Here is a 14,849-nt window from a genome sequence, read left to right as displayed (position 1 = left end):
CTTACTAGCAATTTAAATTACATCTTTGGAAGCTGGGAGGAAAGTGACTACCAAAGGCTGGCCATGAAGTACAGGGGATATACACTGTTAGGAACTTGCTGGGACTTGCACACACAAGCATTGGCAATTCCTCTTGGAACTGCTGGTCCTTCCCTGCATGTTCTAAACCATTTTGTATTTTGAATCATGTCCTCAGAATCAGCTACTTTCCTCATGACCCTGCTCCTCAGGATCAGATTTACTAGTAAACATGACCATTCCATACTACATTACTTAATCCAATTACATTCAAAAATAGTCACATTGTCAATACCAATCCTTCAGATACTGAATTCCATATTATTCAAAAACAGTAGAATATTTAAAAACTCATTACTAAAAACATAGAAAACCTACAGCACAATACAGGCCCTTCGGCCCGCAAAGCTGTGCCAAACATATCCAAACTCCAGAAATTACCTGGGGTTTCCCATAGGCCTCTATTTTTCTAAGCTCCATGTACCTATCCAGGAGTCTCTTAAAAGACCCTATCGTATCCGCCTCCACCAACAACACTGGCAGCCCATTCCACGCACTCACCACTCTCTGCATAAAAAATTTACCCCGACATCTCCCCTGTACCTACTTCCAAGCACTCTCATGCCAGCCATTTCAGCCCTGGGAAAAAGCCTCTGACTCTTCACACGATCAATGTTTCTCATCATCTTATACATCTCTATCAGGTCACCTCTCATTTTCTATCGCTCCAAGGAGAAAAGGCCAAGTTCACTCAACCTATTCTCATAAAGTATGACCCCCATTCCTGGCAAAATCCTGTAAATCTCCTCTGCACCCTTTCTATGGTTTCCACATCCTTCCTGCAGTGAGGAGACCAGAACAGCGCACAGTACTCCAAGTGGGGTCTGACCAAGGTCCTGTATAGCTGCAACATTACCTCTCAGATCCTAAACTCAATCCCATTATCGATGAAGGGCAATACACGATATGCCACCTTAACCACAGTCAACCTGCACAGCAACGTTGAGTGTCCAATGGAGTCGGACCCCAAGATCCCTCTGATCCTCCACACTGCCAGGAGTCTTACTATTAATACTATATTCTGCCATCATTTGACCTACCAAAATGAACCACTTCACACTTATCTGGGTTGAACTCCATCTGCCATTTCTCAGCCCAGTTTTGCATCCTATCCATGTCCCATTGTAACCTCTGACAGCTCTCCACACTATCCACAACACTCACAACCTTACTGTCATCAGCAAATTTACTAACCCATCCCTCCACTTCCTCATCCAGGTCATTTATAAAAATCACAAAGAGCAGGGATCCCAGAACAGATCCCTGAGGCACTCCACTGGTCATTGACCTTCATGCAGAATATGACCCTTCTACAACCACTCTTTGCCTTCTGTGGGCAAGCCAGTTCTGGATCCACAAAGCAATGTCCCCTTGGATCCCATGACTCCTTACTTTCTGAATAAGCCTTGCATGGGGTACCTTGTTAAATGCAGAAATCTGAAATACAGATACACTACATCTACTGCTCTAACTCCATCAATGTGTTTAGTCACATCCTCAAAAAATTCAATCAGGCTCATAAGGCACAACCAGCCTTTGACAAAGCTATGCTGACTATTTCTAATCATATTATGCCTCTCTAAATGGTCATAAATCCTGTCTCTCCGGATCTTTTCCATCAACTACTGAAGTAAGACTCACTGATCTATAATTCCCTAGGCTATCTCTACTCCCTTTCTTGAATAAGGGAACAACATCTGCGACCTTCCAATCCTCCAGAACCTCTCTCGTCCCCACTGATAACACAAAGATAATTGCCAGAGGCTCAGCAATCTCCTCCCTCACCTCCAACAGTAACCTGGGGTACATCTCGTCCTTTCCCAGTAACTTATCCAACCTGATGTTTTCCAAAAGCTCCTGCACATCCTCTTTATTAATACCTGTAGGCTCAAGTCATCTCTATAATTGCCAAGAGTCTTTCCTGTAGTGAATACTGAAACAAAGCACTCATTTAGTACCTCTGCCATCTCCTCCGGTTCTATACACACTTTTCCACTGTCACACTTGATTGGTCCTATTCTCTCACATCTTATCCTCTTGCTCTTCACATACTTGTAGAATGCCTTGGGGTTTTCCTTAATCCTGTCTGCCAAGGCCTTCTCATGGCCCCTTCTGGCTCTCCTAATTTCATTCTTAAACTCTTTCCTGCTAGCCTTATATTCCTCTAGATCTCTATCATTACCTAGTTTTTTTTAAAATCTTTCATTAGCTCTTTTCTTCTTGACTAGATTTACAACAGCCTTTGTACACCATGGTTCCTTTAGCCTACCATCCTTTGCCTTTCTCATTTGAGTGTACCGATGCAGAACTCCACGCAAATAGCCCCTAAACATTTGCCACATTTCTTCTGTATGTTTCCCTGAGAACATCTGTTCCCAATTTACACTTCCAAGTTCCTGCCTGATAGCCTCATATTTCCCCTTACTCCAATTAAACGTTTCCCTAACTTGTCTGTTCCTATCCCTCTCCAGTGCTATGGTAAAGGAGATAGAATTGTGATCACTATCTCCAAAATGCTCTCCCACAGAGATCTGACACCTGACCAGGTTTATTTCCCAATACCAGATCAAGTACAGCCTCTCCTCTTGTAAGCTTACCTACATATCGTGTCAAGAAACCTTCCTGAACACACCTAACAAACTCCACCCCATCTAAACTCCTTGCTCTATAGAGATGCCAATCAATATTTGGGAAATTAAAATCTCCCACCATGACAACCCTGTTATTATTGCACCTTTCCAGAATCTGTCTCCCTATCTGCTCCTTGATGTCCCTGTTACTATTGGGAGGTCTATTAAAAACACCCAGTAGTTATTGACCCCTTCCTGTTCCTAACTTCCACCCGCAGGGCCTCCGTAGACAATCCCTCCATGACTTCCTCCTTTTCTGCAGCCATGATACTATCACTGATCAACAGTGCCACGCCCCCACCTTTTTTGCCTCCCTGCCTGTCCTTTCTGAAACATCTAAAGCCTGGCACTCGAAGTAACCATTCCTGCCCCTGAGCCATCCAAGTCTGTGTAATGGCCACAACATCATAGCTCCAAGTACTGATCCACGCTCTAAGCTCATCCACTTTGTTCATAATACTCCTTGCTTTAAAATAGACCCATCTCAAACCATCGGTCTGAATGCATCCCTTCTCAGTCTCCAAGCCTTCTTTATATGTGAGCCAACTGCCTCTTACTCCGTCTCTTCAGTTCGGTTCCCACCCACCAGCAATTCTAGTTTAAATTCTCCCCAATAGTCTTAGCAAACCTCCCCACCGGGATATTGGTCCCCCTGGGATTCAAGTGCAACCCATCCTTTTTGTACAGGTCACACCTGCCCCAAAATTCCAGAAATCTGAATCCCTTCAGCCACACATTTATCCTCCACCTCATTCTATTCCTATACTCACTGTCACGTGGCACAGGCAGCAATCCCGAGATTACTACCTTTGAGGTCCTGCTTCTCAACTTCCTTCCTAATTCCCTGTAGTCTGTTTTCAGGACCTCCTCCCTTTTCCTACCTATGTTGTTGGTACCAATATGTACCATGACCTCTGGCTGTTCTCCTTCTCATTTCAGGGTTTCGTGGACCCGATCAGAAACATCCCGGACCCTGGCACCTGGAATGCAAGCTACCATCCATGTTTCTTTCCTGCGTCCACAGAATCACCTGTCTGACCCCCTAACTATAGAGTCCCCTATCACTGCTGGCATTCTCTTCACTATTGCTTCCCCCAGGTAAGTCATCCACCCCCTCCAACAGTACTCAAACAGGAGTATTTATTGTTAAGGGGGACAGCCACTGGGGTATTCTCTAGCATCTGACTCTTGCCCTTCCCTCTCCTGACTGTTACCCACTTATCTGTCTCCTGAGGCCCCAGTGTGACTACCTGCCTACAACTCCTCTCTATCACCTCCTCACTCTCCCTGACCACACAAAGATCATCAAGCTGCATCTCCAGTTCCCTGACATGGTTCCTAAGGAGCTGCAGCTCGATGCAACTGACACAGATGTGGCTGTCTGGGAGGCAGGGTGTCTCCAGGACTTCCCAAATCTGACACCAAACACAGTACACTTCCTGTCTGTATTCTACACAGGCAACCTACCTCACCTCAATGCGTTATTGCAGAAGCCTGTTGAGCCAAAGCCCTCCTACTCTGTCCCCCTCTAAACCTGAGCCCGCTCTATAAAGCTGTCTCCTTTTAAACTCTTTTCGCTGTTCTAACTGGCTGACGTCCACGCACTTGCACAGTCGTACCTCGAATTACTGTACTGTATAAAAGTTTCTCACCATTTCTTGGACTCGACCTTTTTCCAAATTCAGGTCCAGTTTATTGTTCGATGAAACTTTGACAACTTCATCCTAAAGCAGAATTTCAAATTATTATTCTAAATGTGGAAACTAGTTGAAATCATTAAAGTCCAGAGGACATTAATTCATCATATTTTGACAAGTACTCGTGGTATTTATTAAATATTCATTAAATTAGCCAAACAATACCCATGTTTTTAAATGTTATGTTAAAAATTCCTACACTGCTTTGAGAGAAATCAGTGGATTTGTCACATGTGTACGAGGGTACACAGGATCGAAAGGCCAAAGTCGAAAATAGAACCAAACTGGACAGATGGGCCCAGGACACAGATCAATCATGATCTGACTGAACTGTGGAGATTTTTTTTTCTTTTTTTAAAAAGAGTGAATGTCCAACTTCTTTCCTTATGCTCTAGGAGATAGCACTGCACAAAACATTACAATTCACTTGAAATAAAAGGGAAATTTAACAACTGTTTAAATAAATCTATTCTATAATTTCTATACCTTTGATGACATTGTTCCATTGAACTATAGAACAGTTAAATTTCAAGTTTACAGGAAAAATAGAAATGTTTTTGTCATTGAGGACCTGGGAAGCATGTGATAAATGCTCATAGCTCCACTGGTTTTATCGTGCCTTAAATACACCAAGCCTAAAAGCTACAAAGCAGATTTTACCTATAATCTTAAGATGAGGTTGATTAATTGAAATGGGCAATGTTAGGAATATAGTCCTTTTAACTAGCTTCCCTCATAAACTGGCCAAGTATCAGTATTTCTGAGCCTTTCTCAGACAGCAGTTTACAGCTGTGGGAAACACTCATGTCTCTGCACCCAAAGATAAAGGGTCATTTTAATTGAGTAGGCAAAAATCTCAATTTCCTAATAACTGTTGTGACCTATTGAATGCTGCACACTAATGATCATTACAAGCTTTTGCTTTTTGCTTTCCTCTGAGCTATATGGCATAGATCTGTCACATTTGAGAAGTTACTTTTAGTACACAAATTCTGTACAGGATATATTCAATACTGTAAGAACATTCATGAAATTTCCAGGGCTGTACAGAATCATGCACATAAAAGTAACTGCAAATGTATCAGTTAATTGGTTTTAAAGTCAGCACCACTGCAACTTGTGAGCAGAGTATGCTTGTAGATTACACAATAAATTTTCCTGACATTCAAATCAAACCAATAGTTAAAAAAGACTGACAGTGGAAAATACTCAATTAAAAAAGTTCAAAACTGTGGTTAATCTGTACAAGATATTTTATGATTTGAAAGAACCCTATGCTGCAGTATTCATGCTGCAATTTGAAATATTCTTGTATCCCATCGAGGTTTGTACAAGAAATACATTACAGACTGCTCTAGCCAACAATTCAAATGCATTTTGAACCACTGCACTCACACTCCTAATACTGTCAGGCTTAAAATAAACATTGTATAAAGATATTCTTCCTCTTAAAAATGCATATTTCAAAATCAATTTTTGAGTTTTCTTGCCATTTTTATTTTTGAGAAAGTTGGAGAATTAGATTATGCAAATGAATTATTAAAGATGCCATTTTATCCAGACTAAAATTTCAAAAATTTCCAGGCCATAAGTTAATAATTTCTATGATTTTTAAAATACTATTACATTGGTAATGAGAACAAAACCTATGACTGATTGAGTGAATCAGAATCAGACTTAATATCACCAGCAAATCTCATGAAATTTAACTTAGCAGTAGCAGTAAACTGCAATCTATGATAAATGCAGAAAAAATTCAATTACAGTAAGCATATGTATTTTAAGTAAATAAAAATAATACAAAAAAATTTAAAAATATGAGGTAGTATTCATGGATTCGATGTCCATTCAGAAATCAGATGGCAGTGAGGAAGAAGCTGTTCCTGAAACCAAGTGTGTGCCTTCAAGCTTCTGTATGCCCTTCCTGACAGTCACATAACAATAAGAGGGCATGTTCTGGGTGATGAGAGTCCTTAATAATGGCCATTGCCTTTCTGAATCACCGGTCCTTGAAGACATCTTGGATGCTACGGAGGCTATTTCCCAAAATGGAACTAGTTTTACAACTTACTTACGATCCCGTGCAGTAGTAACCCCGCACCACCCCCCACCCCCCCAGCAATGCAGCCTGTCAGAGTGCTCTTCGCTGTACATCTATAGAAGTTTGAGTGCTTTAGGTAACAAACCAAATCTCCTCAAACTGCTGAAGAAATAGAGCCACTGCCTTGCCTTCACCACAGCTGCATCAATATGTTGGAACCAGGTTAGATGCTCAGAGATCTTGACACTCAGAAACCTGAAATTGCTCACTCTCTCCACTCCTGGTCCCTCTGAGTATTGGCTTGCCTTGTCTAACCTTTCCTGGAGCCCACAATTAGCTCTTTGGTCTTACTGACATTGAGTGCAAGGTTGTTGCTGCGACACCACTCAACTAGCTGGTACATCTCACTCCTGTACGCCCTCTCGTCTCCATCTGAGATTCTGCCAATAATAACTGTATCATTAGCAAATTTATAGATGGCATTTGAGCTATGCCTAGCCACACAGTCATGGGTATAGAGAGTAGAGGGCTGGAGAAGATTGCCAGTGTTGATAATCAGCGAGGAGATGTTATTATCAAGCCACATAGATTATGACCTTCCAGTTAGGAAGTCGAGGATCCAATTGCAGAGGGAGGTACAGAGTTTTTGTAGCTTTTTTTTTATAATCAGGACTGTAGGAATGATGGTGTTGAACACTGAGGTATAGTCAATGAACAGCACCCTGACATAGGTGTTTGTATTGTCCATGTGCTCTAAGGCCGCCTGAAGAGCCATTGGAATTACATCTGCTCTAGACCTATTGTGGCAATAAACAAACCGCTGTGGGTCTAGGTCCTTCCTGAAGCAAGAATTGACCAGCCATGACCAACCTCTCACAGTCATCACTGTAGATGTGAGTGCTACTGGATGATAGTCATTAAGGCAGCTCACATGACTCTTCTTGGGCACTGGTATAATTGTTGCCCTTTTGAAGCAGGTGGGAACTTCCGACCATAGCAGTGAGCGATTGAAAATGTCTTTGATTGCACCCACCAGTTGGATGGCACGTTTTCAGAGCCTCCATCGGGGACTGCTGCTTTGGAAGGATACACCCTCCCGAAAGACAGCCCGATGTCAGCCATCCTTTGAGACAGAGACCACAGGGTCACCGGGTGCAGCAGGAATGCTCATAGCTGTTATATTCTCCCTTTCAAAGAGGGCAAAAAAGACATTGAGATGGTCTGGCAGTGAAGCATTGCTGCTGTTCATGGTGTTGTGTTTCGCTTTGTACTAAGTAACGTCCTGCAAACCCTGCCAGAGTTGAAGTGCATCCAATGTCGCCTCTAACCTTGCTCGGAACAGTTTCTTTACTTTTGAAATAGACCTCCACAAGTCATACCTGGTTTTCTTGCACAGACCAGGGTTGTCAGATTTAAATGCCACAGATCTAGCCCTCAGCAGCTGACGAAACTCCTGATTCATCCACAACTTTTCATTTGGGAATGTACAACAAACTTTCGTAAGCACACAACTTTCATAAGCACACACACATTGTATTTTAATAAATACAATGGAAAGCATTCGCGATCCCAAGCTAGCTTTACTTCATTGTTCAAACTGCCTCTAACTTTTTTTTAAATGATACCGCATGACCACCTATGAACTTAGCATCAAATGGTTCCTCTCCTTGTATTAATCGCATTTCATAATTAATGAAGCAATTATTTTTCACTGTAAAACATTAATTTGCCCATTCCACAACTGACCCAAACCCAGGATTAATGGACAACAAACTGTGCAAATGCAGCTATGAATAAATGAGCATGAAGTATCAGGATAAAGGAGTCCTTAAATGAGTGTTTAAGAACTTTTGTTCAAGAATCTGATGGTTGAGGGGCAGTAACTGTTCTTGAACCTGGTGGTGTTAAGTCATGAGGCACTTGGACCTTCTACCTGATGGCAGCACCGAGAAAAAAGGATGGCCTGGTGATGAGAATCCTTAATAATGGATGCTGCTTTCCTACAGCAACATTTCATGTACATGTGCTCAATGGTTGGAAGGGTTTTACTTGTGAGGTACTGGGCCAAATCCATCATTTTTTGTAGGATTCTCTGCTCAAAGGCATTGGTGTTCCCATACTAGGCTGTAATGCCACCAGTCAGCACACCTTCTACCACACATGTATAGAAGTTTGCCAAGGTTTTTCATAACATGCTGAATCTCCACAGGCTCCTGAGGAAGTAGAGCTGCTGCCGTGCTTTCTTTGCAATTATATTTATATGATGGGTCCAGGACAGGCCTCTGAGGTAGTGACACCCAGGAATTTAAAGTTATGACACTCTCCACCTCTGATCCTTAAATGATTCTTAGCTTATGGATCTCTGGTTTCCCTCTCATGAAGTCCACAATCAGTTCCTTGGTCTTATTGATTGACTCAAATTACTTGACTAACATCCTTGCGGGAAGGTTTGCTAGTGCTGCTCCCGGGGGGGGGGGGGGGTTAAAACCAGATTTGCAGGGGGAGGGGAACCAGAGTGTTAGAGCAGATAGTGAGGTGAAGAATAAAGGTCATGCGAGAGCTGCAAGTATAGTGCATGGAGTAAAGCCAGACCTAACCTATAAAGAGGCTTTGAGGAAAGAGAAACAGAATAAAGGGTGTAAAGGTAGTAAGGTGGAAGGGCTAAAGTGTGTGTACTTCAATGCAAGAAGCATCAGGAACAAAGGTGATGAACTGAGAGCTTGGATACATACTTGGAATTATGATGTAGTGACCATTACAGAGACTTTGCTGGCACCAGGGCAGGAATGGATTCTCAATATTCCTGGATTTCAGTGCTTTAAAAGGGATAGAGATGGGGAAAAAAAAGGGAGGAGGGGTGGTATTACTGGTCAGGGATATTATTTCAGCTACAGAAAGGGTGGGTAATGTAGCAGGATCCTCTTTTGAGTCAGTATGGGTAGAAGTCAGGAACAGTAAGGGAGCAGTTACTTTATTGGGAATATTCTATAGGCCCCCCGGTTGCAGTAGAGATACCGAGGAGCAGATTCGAAGGCAGATTTTGGAAAGATGCAAAAATAACAGGGTTGTTATCATGGGTGACTTTAACTTCCCTAATATTGACTGGCACCTGATTAGTTCCAAGGGTTTAGATGGGGCAGAGTTTGTTAAGTGTGTCCAGGATGGATTCTTGTCACAGTATGTTGACAGGCCAACTGGGGGAATGCCATACTAGATCTAGTATTAGGTAACGAACCGGGTCAGGTCACAGATCTCTCAGAGGATGAGCATCTAGGGGACAGTGATCATCGCTCCCTGGCCTTTAACATTATCATGGAAAAGGACAGGATCAGAGAGGACAGGAAAATTTTTAATTGGGGAAGGGCAAATTATGAGGCTATAAGGCTACAACTTGCCAGTGTGAATTGGGATGATGTTTTTGCAGGGAAATATACTATGGTCAATATTTAGGGATCTCTTGCAGGATGTTAGGGATAAATTTGTCCCGGTGAAGGAACCATGGGTGACAAGTGAGGTGAAGAAGCTAGTCAGATGGAAGAAGGCAGCATGTGTAAGGTTTAGGAAGCAAGGATCAGATGAGTCTATTGAGGAATATAGGGTAGCAAGAAAGAAGCTTAAGAAGGGGCTGAGGAAAGCACGAAGGGGGCAAGAGAAGGCCTTGGCGAGTAGGGTAAAGGAAAACACCAAGCTATTCTTCAATTATGTGAAGAACAAAAGGATGACAGGAGTGAAGATAGGACCGATTAGAGATAAAAGTGGGAAGATGTGCCTGGAGGCTGTGGAAATGAGCGAGGTCCTCAATGAATACTTCTCTTCGGTATTCACCATTGACAGGAAACTTGATGACGGTGAGGACAATATGAGTGAGGTTGATGTTCTGGAGCATGTTGATATTAAGGGAGAAGAGGTGTTGGAGTTGTTAAAAAACATGAATAAGCCCCCGGGGCCTGACGGAATATTCCCCAGGCTGCTCCACGAGGCAAGGGAAGAGATTGCCGAGCCTCTGGCTAGGATCTTTATGTCCTCGTTGTCCACAGGAATGGTACCGGAGGATTGGAGGGAGGTGAATGTTTTCCCCTGTTCAAAAAAGGTAGTAGGGACAGTCCAGGTAATTATAGACCAGAGAGCCTTACATCTGTGGTGGGAAAGCTGTTGGAAAAGCTTCTTAGAGATAGCATTTAGAGAATCATGGTCTGATCAGGGACAGTCAGCATGGCTTTGTGAAGGGCAGATTGTGCCTAACAAGCCTGATAAGAGTTCTTTGAGGAGGTGAGTCCAGGCATATAGATGAGGGTAGTGCAATGGATCTACCTGGATTTTAATAAGGTATTTGACAAGGTACCACACGGTAAGCTTATTCAGAAAGTCAGAAGGCATAGGATCCAGGGAAGTTTGGGCCAGGTGGATTCAGAATTGGCTTGCCTGCAGAAATCAGAGGGTCATGGTGGAGGGAGTACATTTGGATTGGAGCGTTGTGACTAGTCGTGTCCCACAAGGATCGGTTCTGGGACCTCTACTTTTCGTGATTTTTATTAACAACCTGGATGTGGGGGTAGAAGGGTGGGTTGGCAAGTTTGCAGATGACACAAAGGTTGGTGGTGTTGTGGTAGTGTTGAGGATTGTTGAAGATTGCAGAGAGACACTGATAGGATGCAGAAGTGGGCTGAGAAGTAGCAGATGGAGTTCAACCCGGAGAAGTGTGAGGTGGTACGCTTTGGAAGGACAAACTCCAAAGCAGAGTACAATGTAAATGGCAGGATACTTGGGAGCGTGGAGGAGCAGAGGTATCTGGGGGTACATGTCCACAGATCCCTGAAAGTTGCCTCACAGGTAGATAGGGTAGTTAAGAAAACTTATGGAGTGTTAGCTTTCATAAGTCGAGGGACAGAGTTTAAGAGTTATGGGGTAATGATGCAGCTCTATAAAACTCTGGTTAGGCCACATTTGGAGTACTGCATCCAGTTCTGGTTGCCTCAATATAGGAAGGATGTGGAAGCATTGGAAAGGGTATAGAGGAGTTTTACTAGGAAGCTGCCTGGTTTTGAGAGTATGGATTATGATCAGAGATTAAGGGAGCTAGGGATGTATTCTATGGAGAGAAGGAGGATGAGAGGAGACATGATAGAGATATACAAGACATTAAGAGGAACAGACAGAGTGGACAGCCAGCGCCTCTTCCCCAGGGCACCACTGCTCAGTACAAGAGGACATGGCTTTAAGGTGGAAAGTTCAAGGGGGATATTAGAGGAAGGTCTTTCACTCAGAGAGTGGTTGGTGCGTTGAATGCACTGCCTGAATCAGTGGTGGAGGCAGATACCCTAGTGAAATTTTGAGACTACTAGACAGGTATATGGAGGAATTTAAGGTAGAGGGTTATATGAGGTGGGGGCAGTGTTTAAGGGTCAGCACAACACTGTGCTGTACTGTCCTTTGTTCTTTGAGCAGATCTATTGTAACTTAAACACATTCTCAGCTGAAACTTCATCAAATGTTTTTACGAAGTCTAACCAGAGCATCAAATTTTGTCACAAACTGTCCAGAAAAATGTTGGGGGCTTAACCACCCTTTTAAAATATCATCCACAGAATAATACTGTATAGATGTCAATTCTCCAGTCTTGATATGGGCTCTACAATTTCTTTAGCTTTTTAAGATAAAATTCAAATTTATAACCATATAACAATTACAGCATGGAAACAGGCCCTTCTAGTCCGTGCCAAACGCTTAATCTCACCTAGACCCACTGACCTGTACTCAGCCCATAACCTTTTCCTTTCCTGTCCATATACCTATCTAATTTTACTTTAAATGACAAAATCGAGCCTGTCTCTACCACTTCTACTGGAAGCTCGTTCCACACAGCTACCACTCTCTGAGTAAAGAAATTCCCCCCTCGTGTTACCCCTAAACTTTTGCCCCCTAACTCTCAACTCATGTCTTCTTGTTTGAATCTCATCTACTCTCAATGGAAAAAGCCTATCCACATCAACTCCCCCTCATAATTTTAAATACCTCTATCTAGTCCCCCCTCAACCTTCTACTTTCCAAAGAATAAAGACCTAACTTGTTCAACCTTTCTCTGTAACAGAACAATGACTTCTGTAAAATTTATTCATTTTAAACTCATTAAATATTCACAAAAGTAGTCTTTACACTAATTTCTGTTTCCAACTTATATGTGCTTTACGTTCCCAAAAACAGTAATAGAGGAGAAACCTTGAGATAAAAATAGCACAAAATGACAAATAACCGAAAGTATCATCAGCATTAACAATGACAGTGTCTTGATGAAGTTGGATTTTTGAAGTTCCACATCATATCACCACATTTTCTGGTGCAGGTGATGGTAATTCTGGGCACTGGACCAGGTTAGCATGACTTTCCTCCCTTTATTGCTATTTGAGGGTTAATATCTTTCCAAATCTTGAGTCTTAATTTCACCTTTTCTTTCTGGGAAAAAAAAATGGAATCAAGATTCTGATGGTGGCTGTTACCAAACTCAGAGCACAGCTCAGATGTAGGGAGGGTGTGGTCACTATGTGAGAAAGGAACCAAGAGCACATATGTTGTAAAGAAATAGTCAAAGTATTAATTTCCTGTACAAACACTGATGTAGCAGCATCTTATAAATACACTTAAAGACCACTACCCCTAAAATTTCTACTGTTAACATTTCCAGTTCTCAATTTATCAATTAGTACATCTGGAATACCAATAAAAGACTTACAGTTAATTGCTTTTTTAATTGTTGCAATTCAATTTTCAGTTTCTGAAAAAGAAGTCATGATTAGTTTTTAAAACTTTGCAGTGAAGACCAGATTTACACAACTTCTAAAATATTTTCACTCAGCTACATGTACAGTATCTTTTAACTCAAAATTAAAAACTACCTCTACCAGCTTTCACTCTAAACATCAAAACATCGACTTAATCAGCTTAAATATAAACAGCAGCAAAAATTTGACCTCCATGTAACGTTTAAGTCACTCCTTCAACTGACAGTTCGTCAACTGTCTTCCACAAAACACAGTCATTTGTAATCTCCTACTGTTACTATTCCAACAAGTACAAAGGAAGCCCACTTAACAATTATCACAGGATGCGCTGATAACGCTAAAATTATTCACACACTTTACTTTTCCCTGTTATTTTTCCAATCTGTACTATAAATATGATGTTGATGCAAGAGTATCCTTTGTTTAGGTTGGGCAGATTATAACCTTATCATTTCATGTATTGTAATCTCAGCACAGCGATCCTCCAGCAACAGTTCACATTTCTAGTTGCTGAGATCCCAGTGACCTAGACTTTACTGATTTATAAACTTAGTTTCAATTTGACACATCCTTACCTCATTTGCAGCCCGCAAAGCTGAAAATTCACTCTTTTCTAATATAATCATGTCTTTCTTTACAGCTGCTATGTAAGACATAATCTGCTGAAGCATTAGCTCCTGTATTTAAATACAAAGAAATATTTAATCCAAGACAATGAATAATTTCAATCAAAAGACAAATACAGGTGTCCATATAAGATTTACATAATTAAGCAAATATCAAACTAAAATCTTAATTTAAAGGAAGCTGTTTGATGTTATAATCAACAGCCAAGAAAAAGTTGGATCTTCAAATAGTTTTAAATCTGCAAATCACCACTTTCTGAAGCTAATCAGTCAAATTGCATTGTTAACCTTAACTTAGTTAGAAATACCTTGCACCATTTATTTAAACTGCTCCATTTACACTACTGAATTGAAGGGGAAAACATTAGTAATACCAGTGGTACAAAATTTGCATACTTGTATTTTGACTTACTTTTCAGCCACTAACTACCTCATCAATATAATTACTTCAGTTTCCAGATTACATTTCTACTCAAAACTCTGATGAAACTGAGTATTTTTTTAGAAACATAGAAACATTGAAAACCTACAGAACAATACAGGCCCTTTGGCCCACAAAGTTGTGCCGAACATGTCCCTACCTTAGAAATTACTAGGCCTACCCATAGTCATCTATTTTTTTAAGCTCCATGTATCTATCCTAAAGTCTCTTAGATGACCCTATCGTATCCTCCTCCACCACCGTTGCCAGCAGCCATTCCATGCACTCACCACACTCTGAGTAATAAAAACTTATTCCTGACATCTCCTCGGTACCTACTCCCCAGCACCTTAAACCTTTACTTTTAAATAAAGGTATGGAATAACCAGAGCTAAAATATGCAAATATGTCTGCTTTGTTCAAGCTGACTCAAAAATGCAAGTGAGCTGCAGGTAGTTATGTACCAGTTATGTATTTCAAAAAATAAATTCAGTATCTATTATAATTTTGCCATTTATTTTCCTGCCTCTTCTAAATTGCTTGGATATAGTTCAGTGCTTAGATGTTCACCATCAAATCA

The 14,849-nt window shown here is 41.4% G+C and overlaps 1 protein-coding gene across 2 annotated transcripts in view; it reads right to left on the bottom strand.

The window, feature by feature from the left end:
* LOC132378556 (mitochondrial calcium uniporter regulator 1-like) overlaps positions 1-14,849 on the bottom strand; it is a 64,083-nt gene that overhangs the window by 11,528 nt on the left and 37,706 nt on the right. For both annotated transcript variants that reach the window (XM_059945552.1, XM_059945551.1), the window contains 3 exons: positions 13,798-13,899; positions 13,174-13,215; positions 4,361-4,432 (listed from right to left, as the gene is read on the bottom strand). In XM_059945552.1, the coding sequence (XP_059801535.1) occupies positions 4,361-4,432; positions 13,174-13,215; positions 13,798-13,899 (216 nt within the window). The remainder of the gene's footprint in view (positions 1-4,360; positions 4,433-13,173; positions 13,216-13,797; positions 13,900-14,849) is intronic.

Source organism: Hypanus sabinus, chromosome 20 (assembly GCF_030144855.1).
Source record: "Hypanus sabinus isolate sHypSab1 chromosome 20, sHypSab1.hap1, whole genome shotgun sequence".
Lineage (NCBI taxonomy): Eukaryota > Metazoa > Chordata > Chondrichthyes > Myliobatiformes > Dasyatidae > Hypanus > Hypanus sabinus.
This window is presented reverse-complemented; position numbering and strand designations above follow the sequence as displayed.